The sequence below is a fragment of the Pan paniscus genome, chromosome 10, assembly GCF_029289425.2.
Source record: "Pan paniscus chromosome 10, NHGRI_mPanPan1-v2.0_pri, whole genome shotgun sequence".
NCBI lineage: Eukaryota > Metazoa > Chordata > Mammalia > Primates > Hominidae > Pan > Pan paniscus.
In genome coordinates, this window is record NC_073259.2 from 93891355 (window position 1) to 93912481 (window position 21127).

The window sequence follows — 21127 nt, forward strand, 5'->3', positions numbered from 1 at the left end:
TATATCATCTGTTTATTAGATATGGCCCTTTACCACTTGAAAGCCAGGAGCTGGGCCTAGGAGCAAGGAAGATGAGAGGTCAACCTTGCATTTATGGATTCATTCTTTAAGTTACCCATGTATCCACTTAACATAAATGCACTACTGATCAGCTGTATTTTAAGAGTATATGTTGAATTTCTTTATTCAATCAACAAATATTTTTTGAGCACTTACTCTCTGGCTATCTAGGAAGGAAAGATACAAGTAAGGTCCCTGCTCTGATTGGACCTATACTCAATGATTTTTTTAACAGAATGCTTAAATCACTTCATTTATAAAAGCAGGGTGCATTCTAGTCTGAAGATATAAACCTCTGAGTATAATTTTCCTTGTTTGTCAGCAGATTTAATTTGCATTGCTCATTCTTATACTTGAAATATCTTGTTTATTACTGCCAGTGCTAAACATCTTCCCAAGGCTCTACTCCACTTGCATAAATACTTTGTACTTGTATGATCATTTATATTAGTAATCGCTTTCAATTTTATCCAACAAATACACAAACTTTCTCTAGATGGTGTAGTACTACAACAGACTCTACAAGAATGGAGTCACAATATATTAAAAATAGTAAAGAATTAGCATTTAAGAAATCAATGTTGTGTTTTGCCAATGTTGTGTTTGGATGTCAAGAAATTAATTAAGCAACCATACATTAAAGTCATTAGAATGCAGAAGTAAGCTGAACTTTTTCCTCTGACATATACATGGTGCAGATATCATGAGGTTTCATTTTAGAAAGCTGATATGTAAGAGGCAAAGAGATTCCTTGTCAAGGACTGGTATTCATATACACCTGCAAGAGGTAAACACATACCCTTACTTCAACCTTATTTCATTTTCAGAACTACTATCAAAAGAATAGAGCCACATATTTGTGAATTATTTAGAGTTATCATCAGATCTCCTGGAACTACACGCCAACAACATAACATCAAAACTTCCTGAGTTATACAGCCAACGAACACATTATCTAAATTAAATTGTTAGACAGCTTCAAACTTTTTAAAACTTTTCTCCAAAAAATTAATTTAAGTACTTCTCGCCTTGACATGTGTCAGGCACTGACACTGTAGATAATACATTTTATGTAGTACAAAGCTGGCTTAGATTTTCTTGAAAAACAATTCAGGTTTAACCTAGAGCTCAATTTCACCCTTGGCACAGCTCTCAGGATATTTTTGTTAGGGATAAAGCATTCCAGTCATTGTTCCTAATGAGCTATCCACTGCCAACTAATAACTACTTAAGTTACCAGGTATAATCAGGGGAAATCACTTTCAGGAACTCCTGAGAATTTTGAAGATTTACATACTCAAATATCTGACACTTCTCCATACAATTTTGGATACATTTTAAATCTTGATTGGAAGGATAAACAAAATAGTGCATAATAATTTCCCACTCTGCAGAATTCACAAATTACCATACTTCTAATAACAGAGAGAAGACATCCTTCTTGTCAGCAACTTTTACCCTAACCACAAAATTTAATTCTTTCTTCTGATGAAGCAATCATTGAATGATTTACTTCTAGTGACAATATAATGTACTTGGCCTTAAGAACTGTTGTCTAAATATGTTCTAATTGATGCAAAAGCAACCTGGAATGCAAATTTTATGTATCAATTATAAAACAATAAAGCTATAATATTTTATGCTAATAAATTCAGGACAAGCAAATTTTTTGGAGTCTTTTAATTTTAGGTTGATATTACAAGCATGTCTGCTATAGCCTGTGGTGGATATTCATATATCAGTACGTTTTGTGAAAGCCGAAGGGAACCCTTGAGATGACTTAAGGGAAAATGAAGAGAAAACTAAATAGCACTTCAAAATAATTTTAAGTGCCCTTTAAACTGGATTCAATATTTTTACATTCATTATTTTTTATCTTACAAATCACCTATGCAAACTATTCTAATTTCCTATTTTGAAAAATATATTGGACACTATTTCATTATGGCAATGTTATGCTTCTAGCAAGGTTTGGTGAAAGTACCAACCAATTCTCTGTCTCCAAATCTTATTAATTAAAACACTAAGAAATCATACCTTACAACCAAGTATTCCAAAAAAAAGCTTTATAATAACATTCTAGTTATCTGAACTTTTACAAAATTTCTGATTGCTATTTAGACACATTAACATTAAAACAATCCTTACCTTGAAAACCTAATCTAATATAAAGACAATCACATTCACAAATGGAATCTATGTGAATGGTAAATAGGTTCATAATCTAAATCCAATTGTTGAATGTCCACATGAATCTCAAATGGACTGGTGTTTCATTATTTACTACTTTAGCTTTTATGTGAGGAACACTGGTTCCCTCGCGACTTTTAGAAAACACTTTCAGAACTTGAACAGCTTACTGAAAAAATATCTAGACTCTCAAACATTTGTATTCTTCATGTTGAACAAAAAGTCTGATGAAGAAGATATGCATCAAGAATCTTTGGAATTCAGTCATAGAATATTCTGTTTTTCTGGAATCAAAATGAATAATTCATCTCCTAAAAGCAACAGATTCTCTTAAAACCGAAGTCTTCCAATTAAACATTACTACAGTTAGAAAAATTCTAAAGATTAACTCTCATTGTAAACAGAAAGAATTTAGGTTGGTTCCATGTCTTTATATGAAAGTTTGAAATGAAAAGCCTGATTATATTTGGGCATACAAACTTTTTAGGCTTTATATTTAGGCATCTATTATTCTCAAATTTCCTGAATACTATTTCCCAAATTGTTGAACTAAATAATCTTTAAATTTAGAAAAAAAAGTATGTAGTAGGATAAGATTAGGTTGGTTTCAAAATCCATATAATTATGTGTCCATCTCTTTAGGTTTTGAATTATATTAAATATCAACTAATCCTTTAAAAAGTATTCACTTTTATATAATACCAGCTGATATCACATGATGAATAGAGAATAAAATAATTAGTATATTTATGGTTTGAGTAAAAATTATAATTCAGTTTACAAAACTGAATAAACAATTGTATTGTAGGTCTACCACATGGCAGGCACTGTCCTGGACATGAAAACACAATGGTGTCTAGACAGATATGACCCCACCTTCTCCAAGCTTTATGGTTTGTATTTTCTAAAATTTTGTATTGCCTCATACTTTGAAGTTTTAATTGCATCCTGTCTGTCTCTAAAACTCTCAACTATCCATTTATTATAAGCACATTTATAGTACTATCTCATGAGGTTCAATTTTGGGTGATTAAATATCACTCCAAGAGTGACCAAAAATGAAAAGAGAGGCAGAGAATAGCATGCAGAAAAATTCTGTAAGCAGACTTTCTCAAAATTTTATGATCTTTAATCCCCAATGTTCCTTCTAACAGTTCATATATTTTCCTGCTGATAAAGATGCAATTATGCTCAAGTAGTTTTTTGTTATTGTTGCCTGTTATATATCATAAGGCATAGAAATATATTTGTTATCCAAATTCTTACTTTACATTGTACAATAAATTTTATATGTCTGTATTTGAAGAATATAGTGACTCTTATCAGATAACTGTCTTATCATAAATCACATTTTCCAAGAAAGGATAAATCACTCATCATTTAAGAAAAGATATTTTGTTTCTGTGCTTTAGAATGTGGTTATTCAAATCATTACGGAAACTGTAAACAAAATGAGTAAACTTAATCTTGCAAGTAATTTTCACCTGTGGTCTCACCTCTGCTAAGGTGAAACAACAAAACAAAAGACCCTGTATATAGCATTACTAAATACCAAAACAAATATTAATTCTATTTCAATACACTCTGTGATCTTTTCACTGCTTAATTTGAAATATCCATATTTTTGTGTCCTAGACCACTGCTGTGGTTTAAATCTTTCTTAAGGATTGAAAAATACAAATCTGTAGAGGGAAATACTTTCATTAGAGAAGCTTACGCATATCCTTACTATTGCCACCTTTTCCAAAACATTTGCATTTATAACAAATATCATCTTCAGAAGCCATTCCATTTTCTGAGAAACTTGAAATTCAACACTATTAAATTCTCTTTTTTATTTTTATTTTCACCTTTTCATAATTTTGCATAGAAAACTTTTAAAAAATGTTTGTATACTCACCTCCTCGAAAGAAAGCTAGTTTTATAGGTAGAGTAGATAGTAGAGTGGCAGAACTGATGTAATGAAATTGAAGAATGCACTTCCCTGAGGGAAACTCAGGGGCGCATGCAAAGTTTTATTGCCCTGTATTTGGCATACCAATGACAGAAATCTCAAATTGCTAAAGCAAAACAAAAAAACCTGAAACAAACAAACAGAAAGCCCTGACTGCAGGGATAGTATGCCAGAAACACAACTTGATTTATGAAACCATAAAGTTTTCCAGAGTATTTTTATACATTTTGATGACATTTAAACAAATGCCAAAATAATACTACAAAAATACCACTACAAAAATATCATTTAAAAAACAGAGTATTTTTATTTTTGGCTTGGGGGAGGCTTTTCTGGAATATTCTAGAATATTTTTAAATGCATTGTCACCATCAAAACACAAATTTTAAATACTCAAACCACTTTATTTTAATATAGTTTCATTATCTTTAATTACCATAAATAGCATATTTGTGAAATATTGTCAAATTATTAGAAAATAAAGCTTACTTAGAAACTTTTACAGTATTTATTAAGGCCATTTACTTTCTAAAGGAAATTTTGTCAGCTAAATCATGAATACATTTGGAATGAGTTAAAAACAGGATTTTCAAAGTAGACATGTGTGCACAAAATAAAGTATGGAGATTTACTTTAAAGTTGTATTACTCTATATTGTCATGTAGACACTTTAAAATAATTATATCATTTCCTACCATGTAATTGTATCCTTTTGAATCTGCACTGAGCAAATTATGACAAGTACAAACAGGCATGATTGAGAGAAAAGTGGTGGACAAGACCCTATGCCAAAATAAATATATTTTTAAAAAATATAGCCCATGTCTAAATTTATTCTCAAGTTTTTGGCATGAAAATGTAACATTTGATGTGTAAATAAAATATTTAATAAGACTGCTACAGACATACTGTCCCTAGAAAAATACGTGTGTGTATGTGTGTTTTGAGTAACTTATTTATACTATGGGCATTTCAAGCTTGAAATATCAAATCAAATCAAAGTAAAACAGTAATAATAAGGATTAGAGAGGATAGCTGCTTGAATCCTTCTTTAGTGCTTAAAACTACCTAAAATTCTCAAAGATTTTTTAAAGAATCAGTTTAAACAAAGTTTCTCTCCAGAGTGTTTCCACTTTGGGAACATTCCAGGTTTCAGGAATGCCTCACTCTCAGGGGAGCCAAAGCATTGTTTCTGAATTGTATCAGCAGTTTTATTTTTCATCCTACTTAGTGGCTATAAATACTAGTTACATCTTTATCAAAGTTTTAATTATTTCTACAATATTCTAAAGTTCTGTTTGAAACAAAATGACACTTTTTATTGTACTACCCTCAAATGCCCAGGGCAACAAAAAGAGAAACTGTTTATGTTGCTAGTTGTGGAAACAGGACTGGTCAAAAGGGGAGAAAGGAGTCAAATATAATCACTCTTTATTCTCTGCGATCCTTGAGCTGGTCACTCCCATCATCAATACTGGGAGAATATCCTTACTATCTAGGTGTTCATACTAGCCTAACTCCTTAGGCTAGGACTTTGTCCCCACGAAGCCTTTTTTATCAGAATCTAACAACCACAAAACACATACTTACACAGGTAGGGTCCAGACTACACACACAAGACACACACACACACACACACACACACACACAGAGACACACACACACACTTACTCACACGCTTGACTTTACCTGTTTTTATGCCGAGTCTTTAGCAAGTTTCTTCCAAAGGGAGCCATGGTCTGTCGGGCAAACGAATAAAGAAATTATCTTAAAGCGATCTGAGGGTGGGGGTGGGGGTGTCTGGATTTCCAGGGTGAAGGGAGGAGGGCTGGAAGCTTTCTCTTCTCCTCGGATGTTGCTGGCTTTCAGCTCATTAGTAGCCGGCTGAGAAAGTTGCTGGAAGTTGTGCAACTGCTGCTTAACTTTGAACTGCGGGATTGTTGTGGCTGCTGCACCTTTGGAGACCTGCCCAGCTTCAGCCTCGAAGAAGGCGTTTGGAAGCAGGAAAAGAAAAAAAAAGAAAGAGAGAGAGAGGAAGGGAGGAGGACTCTATTGTGTTCTGTAGTTATTTGCAGACTTAAAGAACTGCCAACCCCACGAGCATGGTAATACCAATGGAATGGGAATTTCACTCGATCTGGAAATCCACCCTCCCCCGCTTTCCACACCCAACCACACAAGGTGTACTGAACGCACATAAAAGGATTAAAAGTAAATATCCCCCAACTCCTGGTCAGCTTCAGTCTGTGAAAACTCATCTGATCATGGCAAGCATGAGGGAGAGCTGAGAACTCTCTTTGCCAACTCATTCGACCCCAGATCCCCTGCCAGGGTGTCAGGACTTTAAAATATGTTAGGGAGAGCGAAGCTGGAAACCGGATCAAGGTGGACTCACACACCACTTAGAATTGTTAAGTCCCTGAGTTCACGGTCTTAAGAGTTTCTTCCAGGCCCCTCCTCCACACTCTCAAGTTCATCTTGCAAAAGTCGAAGGACCTGAAGGACCACAGGGCTCCAGGGCTGATGCATCACAGTTTGGTCTAGGAACCAGCTGGAGTTTAGTGTTTGACTCCCAAGGCGTTTATGTTGACCCCTACCCCATCTTTGACATTCATTGGGCCTTCAGAGCCCTGGGAATTTCAGAGGAAAAGCAAACTGCTCCTGCCCCTCAAGGAGTAAAGAAGACACACCTAGGGGATCTGCTGGAACTCGAAATGTGAAGTGGAAGTCTAAGGGAGGGAGGGCTTCATCTGGTCCCAGGAGAGCTCGAATCCAGAAGCAGGGCAGAGGAATGGAGCTGGGAGAGTTCAGGTGCCTGTGGGAGGCCCAGCGCAGCTCCCACCAGGTACCTGGCACTCATGGGAAAGCACTGTTTAGGGGCAAGGGCCAGGAGAGCTTTCTCATGGACGTGTTTTACTGGGATTTTGCCCCTCCTAAAACCACCCCACCACCCTCCACCCCGCCAGGCTTCTAATCATGGGCTTCCCAGGCAGACGATGAGGGAGGGAGGGAAAAGAAAGCCAACAAACTTGTGAGTTCTTTCTGAGCCTTGGCAAAGAATATGAATGGCTCGTACTTACTTTGGGAGTTTATCCCCTACCCCCAACAACACCAAACAAAAAAATAATGTCAAGGTCTTCCATGATTCTGATACACACTGATTTATGCAGTGCTCAGATAAATCATGTTTTTCATTATTTATTATCATAATCTTTCTCTATTCATCTATATTTCATGTTTCCGTATGTGCATATACACATGTGTCATATACTATTTTATTATTTATAATATTTTCTTTATAATTTTATATAATAAATCATATATTATATCCATATATGCACCCAAATCATTATGAAGTGAAAAACATTACAATAGCCAATGTTAAAGTTTAGTTACCTTTTTATATCCCTGGGAGTTAGGATAACTAAAAAATACATACCCATATTAATTTGATATGGTCAGTGATTCCAGAGAAAATCAAGACACCAAAAATAGTAATGACATGTTCTGTGTATATATATGTATATATGTACACATATATACATGTATAAACATCTGTATAAACATCTTCATCTTTGTAAACATAAGTTATATATATGTGTGTGTGTATATATATATATGTATTACATGCTATGTATATATGCACTTCACATGCAACGTAAGCTACATAATCTTGGGTGTGTTTCTGTTTCCGTTCTTGATTTTGTTTTACTAGCACCTCACAAGAAATGATTTAAACTGTTATGGAAATTTACCTAGTTATTCTAAGTTGTTCAAAATGTAATCCCTTAAAGCTATACTGTTTACTTATTAATATAATTGTTGCAGTCAATTTGCAAATAATTTCACATTTACAAATATCCCTGTTTCCTTTAGTTTTGGTTCTCCATGCTTATTAACATTATTTATATACATATGTGTATTATATTTTTCAATAAAAGAGTTTTAATGGGGAATGGGGAAACAACACTATATCTTTACTAGCATAATCTTGCGTTGAGTTTCAGGTTATCACAAATGAGTTTCATTTAGGTGTCATTAATCCTCACACAAAATGCCCTGTTAATATTTTTCATGACAAGCTCTTTGATGTATAAGAATTACACATAAAAGGGTTTGTACACATTAAATATATACCATTTTTATTTGACAATTATACCTTAATAAAGCTGAAAGAAAAAGCACAAAGGGTTAATGTCTCTCAGATAGAAGCGGAAAGGAATAAAAACAACATGAATACTAATGCCTTAATAGAAAAATAAGCAAAAGCAATCTTAAAAGAAAGTAACAAAACCATTGTTTTTTTTTAATTTTTAATTTTTTTATTTTTTTGAGTTAGGATCTTCCTGTGTGGCCCAGGCTAGAGTGCAGTGGCTATTCACAGGCACAATTGTTACACACTACAGCCTCAAACTCCTGAACTCAGGAAATCGTTTTGTCTCTCATCTAAGTAGCTAGTACTACAGGTATGTTCCACCATGTCCAGTTAAAACCATGCTTTAAAAAATTGACTACAATCAGCAATAATTTGTTGTATATTTTAGAATAATGAATAACAGGAGTACAATTTAAAATGTTTGAAACACAAATAATGAATGCTTGAAGAACTGAAAACTTCATGTACCCTGAGGTGATTATTACACACTGTATGCGTGTATCAAAATATCTCATGTACCCCATAAATATATACCCCATATATGTACTAATACTTTTAAGTAACCTTCACTAGTAACTAGGTATTGTATAGTTACATTGAAACAAGACTTTGTTTCACATCTACCAAATTGACTACTTTTTAAAATGATGATGCTCAATAGTGTTCATATTATGATCATAGTATACTACTCTGCATAAATGTTAAAAATTGGCATATCTTTTTTGAGAAATGAATTTGGCTATGTAGAGCAATAACCTTCAAAATATTCAAACTCTCATTCAAGTTTTTCTCATAAAAACTTCTTGGAAGAAAATAATAAGTTTCAGAAAAAGTCTTATGCTAATTGATATTAATTCTGAGAACTAAATGAAATAATGCATACCAATTGCTGACATATAGTGTTAACCTAAGTACTGTTTTTATTATAGGGTTGGATAAATTATCTCACACTTGAAAATAAAACAAATGGATGACTGCATGTTATTTCAAAGATATAATGGACTATTGTCTAATAGACACTTTCAACGATTCTCTGGAAGAATGCGTTTTTTCTTACTTACTATTTTTATTAGGCTGAGAGTCCATGAGATTAGATGTTAAATTGTTTTTTAAAAAAAGAGTAAATTTTGTTGTTCAGTAGCAATACTAATTATTTTATCTAGTAGAAAAGATAACACAAAAATTGTAGTTTTATTGCCTTGTAGAACATCAACCAACTTTACCTTTATTTAATTTTCTTTCAGCATTCTGTCTTTAATTCACTGTTTATCCATAACAGTCTTTCTTACTCTCTTTTGGACCAGCTTTATAATTCTGCTGGATCCTTCACTAACGAGTTAAGTCAATTTTGTCACTTGCTCGCTACATAATTGTATGAAATTCATGTTTTGCCTTCCTGAAAATTACATCCTGAAAAACTATGAGAATACATTAATCCCTTTTCTGAACAAATAAGAAGTCTTTATAGAAGAAAAATGGTTACTTATCCATATAATTTCTACTTTTCTTAAAACATAAAATGTGCAAAAAGGGTTTGATAGTAGAAAATAGAATGTCCTTTCATTCATTTATGATATGAAGCTCAGCCAAAATGATAGAAAAGATGTATTCCCTTACAAATAGATTAACATATGAAAAATCAACACTGAAGATGACACATTATACCTGAAAAGGAATAAATGTATATTCCCCGCAATTAAATGAAAATTATTTAATCTTTGGTTGACTTGATATCAAAAGCTAGGCATTGTTAAAACATGTAGTCTGGTAGAGACCCGGCCTGTTACCATATAAAGTCTTATTTGTTTGTTTGTTTGTTTTGAGATAGTGTCACTCTGTCACCCAAGCTGGAGTGCAGTGACACCGATCTTGGCTCACTGTAGCCTCGACCTAAGGGACTCAGGTGATTCTTCCACCTCAGCCTCCTGAGTAGCTGGGACTATAGACATGCACCACCACACACAGCTATTTTCTGTATTTTTTTGTAGAGATGGGGTTTTGACATGTTGTCCAAGCTGATCTCGAACTCCTGGGATCAAGCGATCCACCTGCCTCAGCCTCGCAATATGCTGGGATTACAGGTATGAACCACTGCACCTGACCCATATGAAGATGTGTTAATTTCCTTTCTGACAATTAAATTTAACAATTATTTGGGCTGATCTAACGCATGCAAAGAATGGAGAGCAAAGTCTTTGTACAGCTCCCTGACCGTTTACATCAATGTCTTGATTTTCTTCCTCCTGCAATACGTTATAAAACTAAAGTTTTAAAAATATCACTCTCATTTTCATCTTAAATCCTTTAAAGACTCTTAGAATTCAGCACAAACTCTGTAGGTTATCATTCAAGGCTCTTTATTACACAAGCTTTTCTGACTTTTAGCTTTAGTATACATGACTTCACTAAAGGGGCGGCAGATATGGCGTGAGAGTTAAGAGTGTTAAGTTTTGGAGCTGTACAGACAAGGATCCATGTCACGGCTCTGTCACTTCCTAGTAGAGACCTTGGGTAAATTATTTAACCTTCCGAGCCTCAGTTTTCTGATCTGATAAATGGAGAAAATAATAATAATGCAACCTCATTTTCTTATTAAATATAAGTCTGAGAGAATTTTTCTTCTAAAAATCTCTTATACAGATGAGCTCTCTTCTTATTGCTAGAAATTTACTTTTCACATTTTAATTATTAAATTGGGTTACTGATATAATTACAATAGGCATCTGTGATAACAGCCAGTTGTCCCCAGGGCCTTCATAAAAAAAACAGCAGAGCTGAAATTCTTCTGATTACACAGATACTTGACTGTGAGCCAATTTGTCGCCACTTACACGGTAATCTGTGAGGAAATAACATACTAGAGAGCTTGTTATAATCAATCAGTTTATCTGATTTACTCAAAATCCCATTCTCAATCAAGCAAATAATAATAAAATAGAACTTCTTTTGTATGGAAAAGAGAGAGAAAAACTCAGAAATAATTAGAGCTGGCCAGAGGGTAGGACCATAATTGGAGTGAGAATCTTCAGACAACAGATTGTGGCGAAAGGGCATTGTGCAAAACAGAGCCATTTACAACAAAAAGTAGGAAAGCCCCCAAAAGTCAGTAAAAATAAATTCTTAAATAGAATACCAGAGCTACTACAATTATTATCATTATCTACAAGTACCTCTCTTCAGCAGTTCGTTCCTGTCTTAAATTTGCTCATGGTAATAGGAAACTGTCTCTAAAAATTGGAATGGATGAGGCTTCTCTCACAAAGCCTTTTAAATATGGGTAGTAGGTGTCATGGGTTGTAAATTAACCTCTCTAAAAGGTTTTAAGCAAAGAAGAAATAACTATCTTGAATGGATTAGGTATATCTCAGAAGCAGGGATTCCCTTTCAACTCTAGGTTTCTATGGTGTCAATGCTCTTTTGATTCTCTATAGAAGTTTAGAATGGCACTACTAAGCTTTGAAGTAATTACATATAGTCAGATGGTATAATTAGTCATCCAGTTACAATAGGCGATTCCATTAAAAATATATTTTAATAAATTAAACTTAATATTTGAGTAGCTGACTGGCTGAATGTTGGCCAGATACCTGTGTCCTAAATAAAAGGCCAAATGTCTTCACTTAGGAGCTATGACTGTTATTAATGAGTATGTATCTAATGTATCTAATGTGTTAATGAGTATGTATCTAATGTATCTGATGAGATAAATCCATATAAGCCTGGCTACTGGTGGAAATTGCTCTACTTCGAAGAAATTTTGAAGGCTATAAAACACAAAATATGCACATAACATAAAATATGTGCATGTAAGTATATAAACACCACCAAATATACATTCACCTTCTATGGTAAATGATGTAATATTATGTTGTAGTGCTTTACATAGGCGTTTTTATATTTGGTGTCTTATTTGGTCACAGCATGCTGAGCAGGAAAGAAAATAGAATCTCAAATTTACAGATAAGAAAAGTGAGGTTGAGAGCTATGTGATGATTGAATAATTAATCAAAACCAAATCAAGACCAACCTATTGCTGTTAACAAAAATAATAATTTATAATTATAATATAATCACTTAATTGCCTTTGGAAATTTTCCTTAAGTGATACTTTACTTTTATTAAGTAGATTTGGGACTCTTTCCTTTTTAAGACTTATTAAAGATTCTGTGAATGTAATGTGAATTCAACACTGTACAAATTTTATTTCCTTATGATTTGGAGAACATCATAGGCTCATATGTATCAGAGCACTAATACTAATTGTTACTGATTGAATTGTGTCCTCCACAAAATTCATATGTTGAAGCCCTAAACCCAATGTGACTGTATTTAAACAGAGAGCCTTTATGGCAATAATTAAAGTTAAATGAGGGCATACGGGTGGGTCTCTAAACTGATAGGGTTGGTGTTCTTACAAGAGGAGGAAGAGACAGCAGAGTTCTCTCTCTCATTACTCATAAACAGATAAAAAGTCGTGTGAGGATTCAGCCAGAGACGGTGGCCATCTACAAGCCTGGAAGAGAACCCTCACCAGAAACTATTTTTGGACACTTTGATTACGGACTTTTAGCCTCTAGAACTGTGAGAATATGAATTTATGTTGTTGAAGCCACCCAGTCTGTGTCATTTGCTCATGACAGCAGACTAATACACCAATAATATGAAGCAGATGAAATTGGGCTGACTTTCCTTGGAGAAGGACACCATAGTACCATTTGCCCTTTGAGTAAAAACTACCCCCTCTTACTATGCTTTTGTATTCTGGAAGAAGAGGTGGATGATTTGCACCTGCACCTAGGAGCCTCCTGGGAAGCGCAGGGTTCTGAATCCACACTTACCCTTTGAGCAGCAATGTTACAGAATTTTTCAATGAATTAAGGTTTCCTATTGAACTGAAAAGATACCAGTGATGCTAAAAGTGATCCAAATCCAAATGTAAGTAATAGCAGTGGCAGACCATCTGAAGCAGCCGCTGCCACGGCTCAGGCTGCAATGGGAAGGCACAGCCGGGGTTGCATGCTCCACAGAGCCAGCGGGAGCCAGGGACAAGTGGCAACCCCGCCCTACCGAGGTGGCAGGGCAGGAGCTCCCTGGGAGCAACTGCTGCTGTCCAAACCATGGCTGCGGACCCGGGCCTTCCTGTGCTCTTGGAGGCTGGGAGCAGGCCTCCTGTCTGCCCTCCTGGGCACAGCTGAAGCCACCCAAGTCACAGCTGCAGACCTGGGCCTCCCTGTGCTCCTGGGGGCCGGAAAGAGGCGGGAGCCCCGCCCTTCCGGGCCCAGATGCAGTTACCCCAGCCGTGACTGAGGACCTGGGCATCTCTAAGTCTTGGGGATCCAGAAATACCCCCTTTCATGCCTCAGCAGGCTTGAAGGTGTCAGCTCCAACTGCCTGGCCTCTCCCAACTCTCGGCACCGCTCTGATCTCAGAGCAAGATTGGGGCTGAGCCCCGGTGCTGTCACAGCCCAGTCGGGTGTGTGCACACTTGGGGCAGCACTGACATGCCAGACCTCTGCTGTCTCAGCCCCCTCTGGACTTTGGGCTCTGATAAGCACAAGAGGGAGGCCAAGTGGGGACTGAGGGAAGCTCGGCACTGGCCTGCCTGGACCTTCTTCATGAACAGCCTGGGCACCATAGAAAGCAGTAGAAGGCAGACAGGCTCCAAGGAAGAAAGGGATGGGTCCCTTGTGAAGTCCCACCTTCAGACTGGGGAAAGCCTAAAGCCTGGGGGCCAGGCGCCAGTCTCCTGGACCACAGAGGGAACCTGTGGTGTTTTATCCTGTGCCCGCCCATGGCAGCCCATGGACCAATCAGCAGGTACTTCCTCCCCTCTGAGGCCCATAGAAACCCCAGACTCAGCCAGATTTGGGGAGACAATGGGATGACTTGCCTGCAGAGAGGAGCTACCTACTCCAATGCCTCCTCTCAGCTGACAGTTGAACACTGGATGGGACAACCTGCCTGCAGAGAGGAGCTATCCACTCCAGGGTCTCCTCTGAGCTATTCTGGCACTCAGTAAAGCTCCTCTTCAACTTGCTCACCCTCTACTTGTCCACATACCTCATTCTTCCTGGAGGCAGGACAAGAACTCAGGACCTGCCAAATGGCAGGGTTGAAAGAGCTATAACAGGTCTGAAACACTCCTTGCTCACCACATTGCAGATGAAGGGGAGAGAAGAACTATGGCCCTTCGGGGACCCCAGACCTGGGAAGCTCCCCGAGCCAGGGCTGTTACTCTCTCTTTGGGGCCCTGCAGGTCCTGGAGTCTCCAAGCTTCTCGGCACCACCACATTCCCCAGTGTCAGCCATGGAAGCTGCTTGCAGCGTACCTGGTCCAGCCACAGCCTCTCAGTGAGCTGGTGCCCATGCCAGCACCTGGAGCTGCCCATCCACTGCAGTAGCCAGCGTGCCTGACTTTGTGCAGTGGTCGGACCCCATGCTCCCTTGCTCTCACACACCTCACCACTCCACATCTGGCTTGCCCTTAGCAGGAATGGAATCCAGGCAGGTAGCGTGAGCCGAGCACAGCCTACCAGGCTGAGTGGGCAGAACAAACCCAGTGGACCTAAGCAAAACTCGGCAAAGATACCACTGTTCACAGAGGTTTCTGGCCAGAAAAACGACACCTGACGGATCCTGTGACATAAGAAATTTCTCAGGTTACAGCTTTCTCACTAGAGTTCAACAGAAAAACCTGCAGGCTTATGAGCAAGGATTTTTTTCTGGAAACCACTCAAAATACAACCACTATGGATCTTCAGATTCTAGCTAAGTGTGCGAGTTTCTGAGAGAACATCAGGAAGTAATGTTTGACTACATGACCTTAAGGTTACTTCTTCTGCACTTGCAGGGGTCTGAGCTTGTTAGGGCAGTGGTCGCAGATCTGACTTTGTTCACCTAGTTTTTGAGATTGAAACCTTTGAGAGCAATAGAAAGCAGGGCAGCTAAAAAGCTAGAACTGCAGGTAAGCTGTTCACATTTGTCAATCTCGGCTCACTGAAACCTCCACTTCCCAGGATCAAGCAATTCTCCTGCCTCAGCTTCCCGAGTAGCTGGGATTACAGGCGTGCACCACTACCACCCGGCTAATTTTTGTATTTTTAGTAGAGACAGGGTTTCAACCATGTTGGCCAGACTGGTCTTGAATCCTGACCTCAAATGACCCACCCTCGTCAGCCTTCTAAAGTTCTGGGATTACATGTGTGAGCCACCGTGCCTGGCCAAGTGTAGAAGGTCTTATTAAAATACTTGTAATGAATAAAAGTGGGTTAGCTTCTAACAAATACTGGCAGAAGTAATGGTGTATCATTTTCAGTATTAGGTTTTAAAAGACTGGCTTCTGTCTTGCTCTGGGGGAAGCCATTTTGTGACCAGCCCTATGGAGAGGTGCACATGGTGAGGAACTGAAGCCCCCTGCCAATAGCCATAGGAGTCAATTTAGATACTCCAGTCCCTTCAGAGATGGCAGCCCTGGTCTACAGTTTACCTGCAATCTCGTGAGACACCTTGAGGCCTTAGCATCTAGCAAAGCTGCTCCCAGATTCTTGACTCTTACAAACTGCTTTAGTTAATAAATGTTCCAAGATGCTAAGTTTTGGAGTAAATTGTTACACAGAGTTAAATAACTGTTACAATTAGACTTAGTAGGTATCAGAGAAAGGTAGCATAAAACAACAAAAGCAAGCCACTTTTTAAATATTAGATTCGCCAAATTTTAAAAGAATAATCCTCCCCAGTATCTACCAGGCACACACTATTGATGTGTATTTAATTGAAACTCCCTGCTTGGGGAATAATTTTCCAAAATTACATCTGTAAAACTTTAAAGTGCACATTTCTTTCTTTTTTTACTTAATGGTTCTAATTCTAAAAATCTAACCTAAAGGAGTTGAACATTGTAAATGCCCCAAAAGGTATATTTTGGCATCATTGCATGCAATAGTAAAAAATGAATTGTCTAACAACTATCTATTATATGTCAGGCACTTGCCTTAATGTTTACAAAAGCCTATGAGATAGGCTCATGTTCAAATCTGTTTTATGATAAGGGAAACTCGGAAAAGAGATGTGAAATAACTTGCTTGGGGTTGCAAAGCTACTAAGAGGCAGAGAAGAGATATAAAGCTGTGCTTTTAGCAATTACAATAGGCAGCCTCTTGTATAAAGAAATATATTGAATGTACTTTAATAAGTGAATGTTTAAATACAAAAACACACCCCAGTTATGGACCTTTTGATACAAATGTTTAAAAGAATAAGGTAGATCTGTAGACAATTTTACAAAGTGATGTCAGTGAATATTTTTCTTTCAAGTGAAACTACATATCAATGGCCTCTAACTAAATTTCTGAAGGGTGTTAAACAGGTTATGCTAATGAATATAGCGACCTAGATAGCTCTAGCAGATTGCCCCTATGTGGAACATGGGTCCATTATTTCTGCAGTTTCTGATTATTTTTTCGAGAGAGAAACCCTAAAAATCTGACTTTTTAAAAGTGAAATCTTGTCATATTAAATGAATGGTAATAAATTATATTCTTAAAAATCTAAAATCAAATATGACATTTCTGAATGCAGACGCCATCCACTGTGTTCCAGATTGCAATCTCCCTGTACATTAACAATAATAAATTAAGAACAGTTATTCAAAGCCACCTGACAAAACTTCACTGAAACATGATTGACTCCATTATCACATCTAAATAAATAATGCCTTAGTTAAAATGACATTGACCACACACTGGAAGCAGAGTAAAAGAGAGAGAAAGAAGTGCTGCACCCAAGCAATCTCAATACAAGTATTGCCATCCCAAGAATCTATATATCAGGTACTTACATATTGTGGACCCTGCATATGTTTATAGCAGAACGGTTGAGAACGTGGACTCTTGAGCTAGACTACATGTGTTTGAAGCACAGTTCCACCACAAACTGCTTATTCAAACTCTGGGCCTCTGTGTCTCTATTTGTAAAGCAGGATATAATTGAATCCCATAGAGATGCTGTAAGAAAACAATGACTCCATAAATACCAGCTATTATTAATGTGGAGATAAAGTATTGTATTACCACAACCAGGTGCCAGAAAACATTCTTATTATTTACTAGCCTTTCTGCTGACTTCATTCTCACAAAACAATTCCTGATTATAATCACTTGTGTGCAATGAAAGAATGTCTTGGCCTGAAGGTGTGAAAGCAAACACTGTAGTAAAGATCTTAGTATATTTTTAAAAATTGCTACATTTTACTTTTATTTTTTAAATCAACAGATAAAATTGTATGTTCTTACTATTTACAAAATATTTTTTGGAGTATACATACATTGTGGAATGACTAACTTGGTTAATTAATATATGTATCACCTTACATAGTTATTTTTGTCGTAAGGACCCTTTACATCCATTCAGTATTTTCAAGAATACAATATATTGTTAACTATGGCCAATATGTTGTACAATAGATCTCTTGAACATATGTCTCCTGTCTAATTGAAACTTTGTGTCCTGTTATCAACATTTCCAAACACCCACCCCCAAAACCATTCCAGTCCCTGGTAACCATCGTTCTACTTTCTACTTATCTGAGTTCAACTCTTTCAGATTATGCATATTTTTCCTTTCGTACCTGGCTTATTTCACTTAATGTAACATCCTTCAGGTTTATTCATGCTGTCAAAAACCATATAATTCCCTTATTTTTATAGCTAAATACTATTTTATTGTGTATATTTATCACATTTTCTTTATTCATTCATCCATTGATAGACATTTTGGTAGATTCCCCATTTTAGCTATTGTGAATAATGTTGCAATAAACATAGAGGTGCAGATATCTCTTTGAAATACAGATCTCTTTTCCTTTGGATATATGCCCAGTAGTTAAATTAATGGATCAGATGGCAGTTTTATTTTTTTATTTTTTGAGAGACCTCCATACAATTTTCCATAATTACATTCCCACTAACTGTGTGAGGACTTCCTTTTCCCCACATCCTAGTCAACACTTGTTATCTTTTTTTTTATAATAGTCATTCCAACAGGTGCGAGGCAACATCTCATTGTGTTTTTAATTTGCATTTCCCTTGATGTAGAGCACTACATACAGACACACACACACACACACACTTACACTTGTTGGGCATTTTGTCTCATTGGGAGAAATAACTGTTCAAGTCCTTTGCATATATATATATATATTTTTTTGGACAGAGTTCTCTTGTTGCCCAGGCAGGAGTGCAATGGTGCGATCTCGGCTCACCGCAACCTCCACCTCCTGGGTTCAAGCGATTCTCATCCCTCAGCCTCCCTAGTAGCTGGGACTACAGGCGTGCACCACCATGCCTGGCTAATTTTTTTTTTTTTCTTTTGGTAGAGACAGGGTTTTTCCACGTTGGTCTGGCTGGTCTCAAACTCCCGACTTCAGGTGTTCTGCCCACTTCTGCCTCCCAAAGTGCTGGGGTTACAGGTGTGAGCCACTGCGCCTGGCCCTTTTGCCTATTTTTTAATTGGCTTATTTATTTACTTGGTATTGAGTTGAGTTACTTATATATTTTGGATATTAGCACCTTTACAGATGCATAGTTTGCAGATATTGTCTCCCATTCTATCAATTGCATATTCACTATTGATATGGTCTGGCTCTGTGTCCACACCAAAATCCTATCTTAAATTGTAATCCCAATTGTAACCCCCACATGTTGGGAGAGGGACCCCGTGGAGAGGTGATTAGATCATGGGGATGTTTCCCCATGCTGTTCTCATGATAGCGAGTGAGTTCTCATGGTTTTATAAGGGTTTCTGCACTTTCCTCACTTTGCTCTGCAATTCTCCTTCCTGCCACCATGTGAAGGACATGTTTACTTTCCCCTTTGTCATGATTATATGGTTCCTGAGACCTCTCCAGCCCTGCAGAACTCTGAGTCAATTAAGACTCTTTCCTTTATAAATTACCCTCTTAGGCAGCTCTTTACAGTAGTGTCAGAATGGACTAATACAACTATATTGATTGTTTCCTTTGCTGTGAAGTATCTTTTTAGTTTGATATAATCTCATTTGTCTATTTCTACTTTTGTTGTCTGGTTTTTTTTTTTTTTTTTTGGCATCCTATTAAAGAAATCATTGCCCAGACCAATATGATGAAGTTTTTCCCTTATGTTTTCTTCTAGCAGTTTTAGAGTTTGAAGTGTTATATTTAAGATTTTTGTTCATTTTGAGCTGTTTTTTTATACAGTGTGATATAAGAATCTAATTTCATTCTTCTGCATGTTCATATCAGTTTTTCCATTACCATTTATTGAAAAACCTGCCTTTTTCCTATTGTTATACTTGGCATCTTTGTTGAAAATCAATTGGCTGTAATAAATGTGTGGATTTAATTTTGAGCCTGCAATCCACTTATGTTTAATTTCAACATTTATTTTAGATTCAGAGGATATATGTGCATGTTTGTTACATGGAAATATTGCATGAAGTTGAGGGTTAGGCACATTCGATCCCATCACCCAGGTTGTAAGCATAGTATACAATAAATAGTTTTTCAACCCTTGCCCCTCTCTCTCCCCTCAGGCCCCAGTAGTTCCAAGTGTCTATTGTTGTCATCTTTACGTCTGTGTGTACCCAATGTTGAGCTTTTTCTTATAAGTGAGAACACGTGGTATTTGGTTTTCTGTTTATTCAATAATTTGCTTAGGATAATGACCTTTAGCTATATCCATGTTGCTGCAAAGGAAACAATTTTGTTTATTTTTATGGCTGTGTAGTATTCCATGGTATACATGGACCACATTTTCTTTATCCAGTCCACCATTGATGGGCATATGAGTTGATTCCATGTCTTTGCTATCATGAGTAACAATATGATAAACATATGACTGGACATGTCATTTTGGTAGAATAATTGATTTTCCTTTGGGTATATAATCAGTAATGGAGTTGGTAGGTTGAAAGGTAGTAGTTCTATTTTTGAATTCCTTGAGAAATCTCCAAACTGCTTTCCACAGTGTCTGAGCTCATTTACATTCCCATCAACAATATATAAGCATTCACTTTTCTCCATAACCACACCATCATCTGTTATATTTTAACTTTTTAATAAAAGCCATTCTGACTGGTGTTACTTATGTCATTGTGGTTTTGATTTGCATTTCTCTGAGGATTGGTGATGTGGAATATTTTTTCATGTTTGTTGGCTGCTTATATGTATTCTTTTGAGAAATGTCTGTTCATGCTTTTTGCCCATTTTTAAAAATTGGGTTATTTGTATTTTACTTGTTGATTTGTTTAAGTTCCTTATAATAAGGTTCTGGATACTAGACCTTTATTGGATGCATAGTTTGTGAATATTTTCTCCCATTCTGTACTTATCTGTTTACTCTGTCCTTATCACTTGTATTTTCTTAAGCCATTGATTGTCCAAGTCTTAAGTAATTTGTGGTGCACCATGACATCTTGTAGGCACACATTAGAGGGCTTAAAAATAAGCAGAGGAAAACTTCTGTCATCCTCCGTGATTAGTTTTTGATGAAAGACAGATTAGATAAAAGAAGCAGAACACATGAATAGGCCTAGATTTGTTTGAAAAAAAAAAATTTACAAGTCTAAACTTTCCCACCAGGCCAAGATGTTTTCACTGGTAGACTCTAACTGATGGTAAAGCAATGATACCAGTCTTACACAAATGTTTCAGCTATAAAAGAAAAGAGATCACTTCCCAAATAATTTTATGAGGCCCGACTAATTATGATATGAATATTAGTTGTATATATTTC

The 21127-nt window shown here is 36.7% G+C and overlaps 1 protein-coding gene across 1 annotated transcript in view; it reads right to left on the reverse strand.

The window, feature by feature from the left end:
* RASSF9 (Ras association domain family member 9) overlaps positions 1-6659 on the reverse strand; it is a 43988-nt gene extending 37329 nt beyond the window's left edge. The window contains exon 1 of the mRNA XM_003809889.6: positions 5894-6659. Coding sequence (XP_003809937.1) covers positions 5894-5940 — 47 coding nt within the window. The 5' untranslated portion in view covers positions 5941-6659. The remainder of the gene's footprint in view (positions 1-5893) is intronic.
* Positions 6660-21127: the final 14468 nt, after the last annotated feature.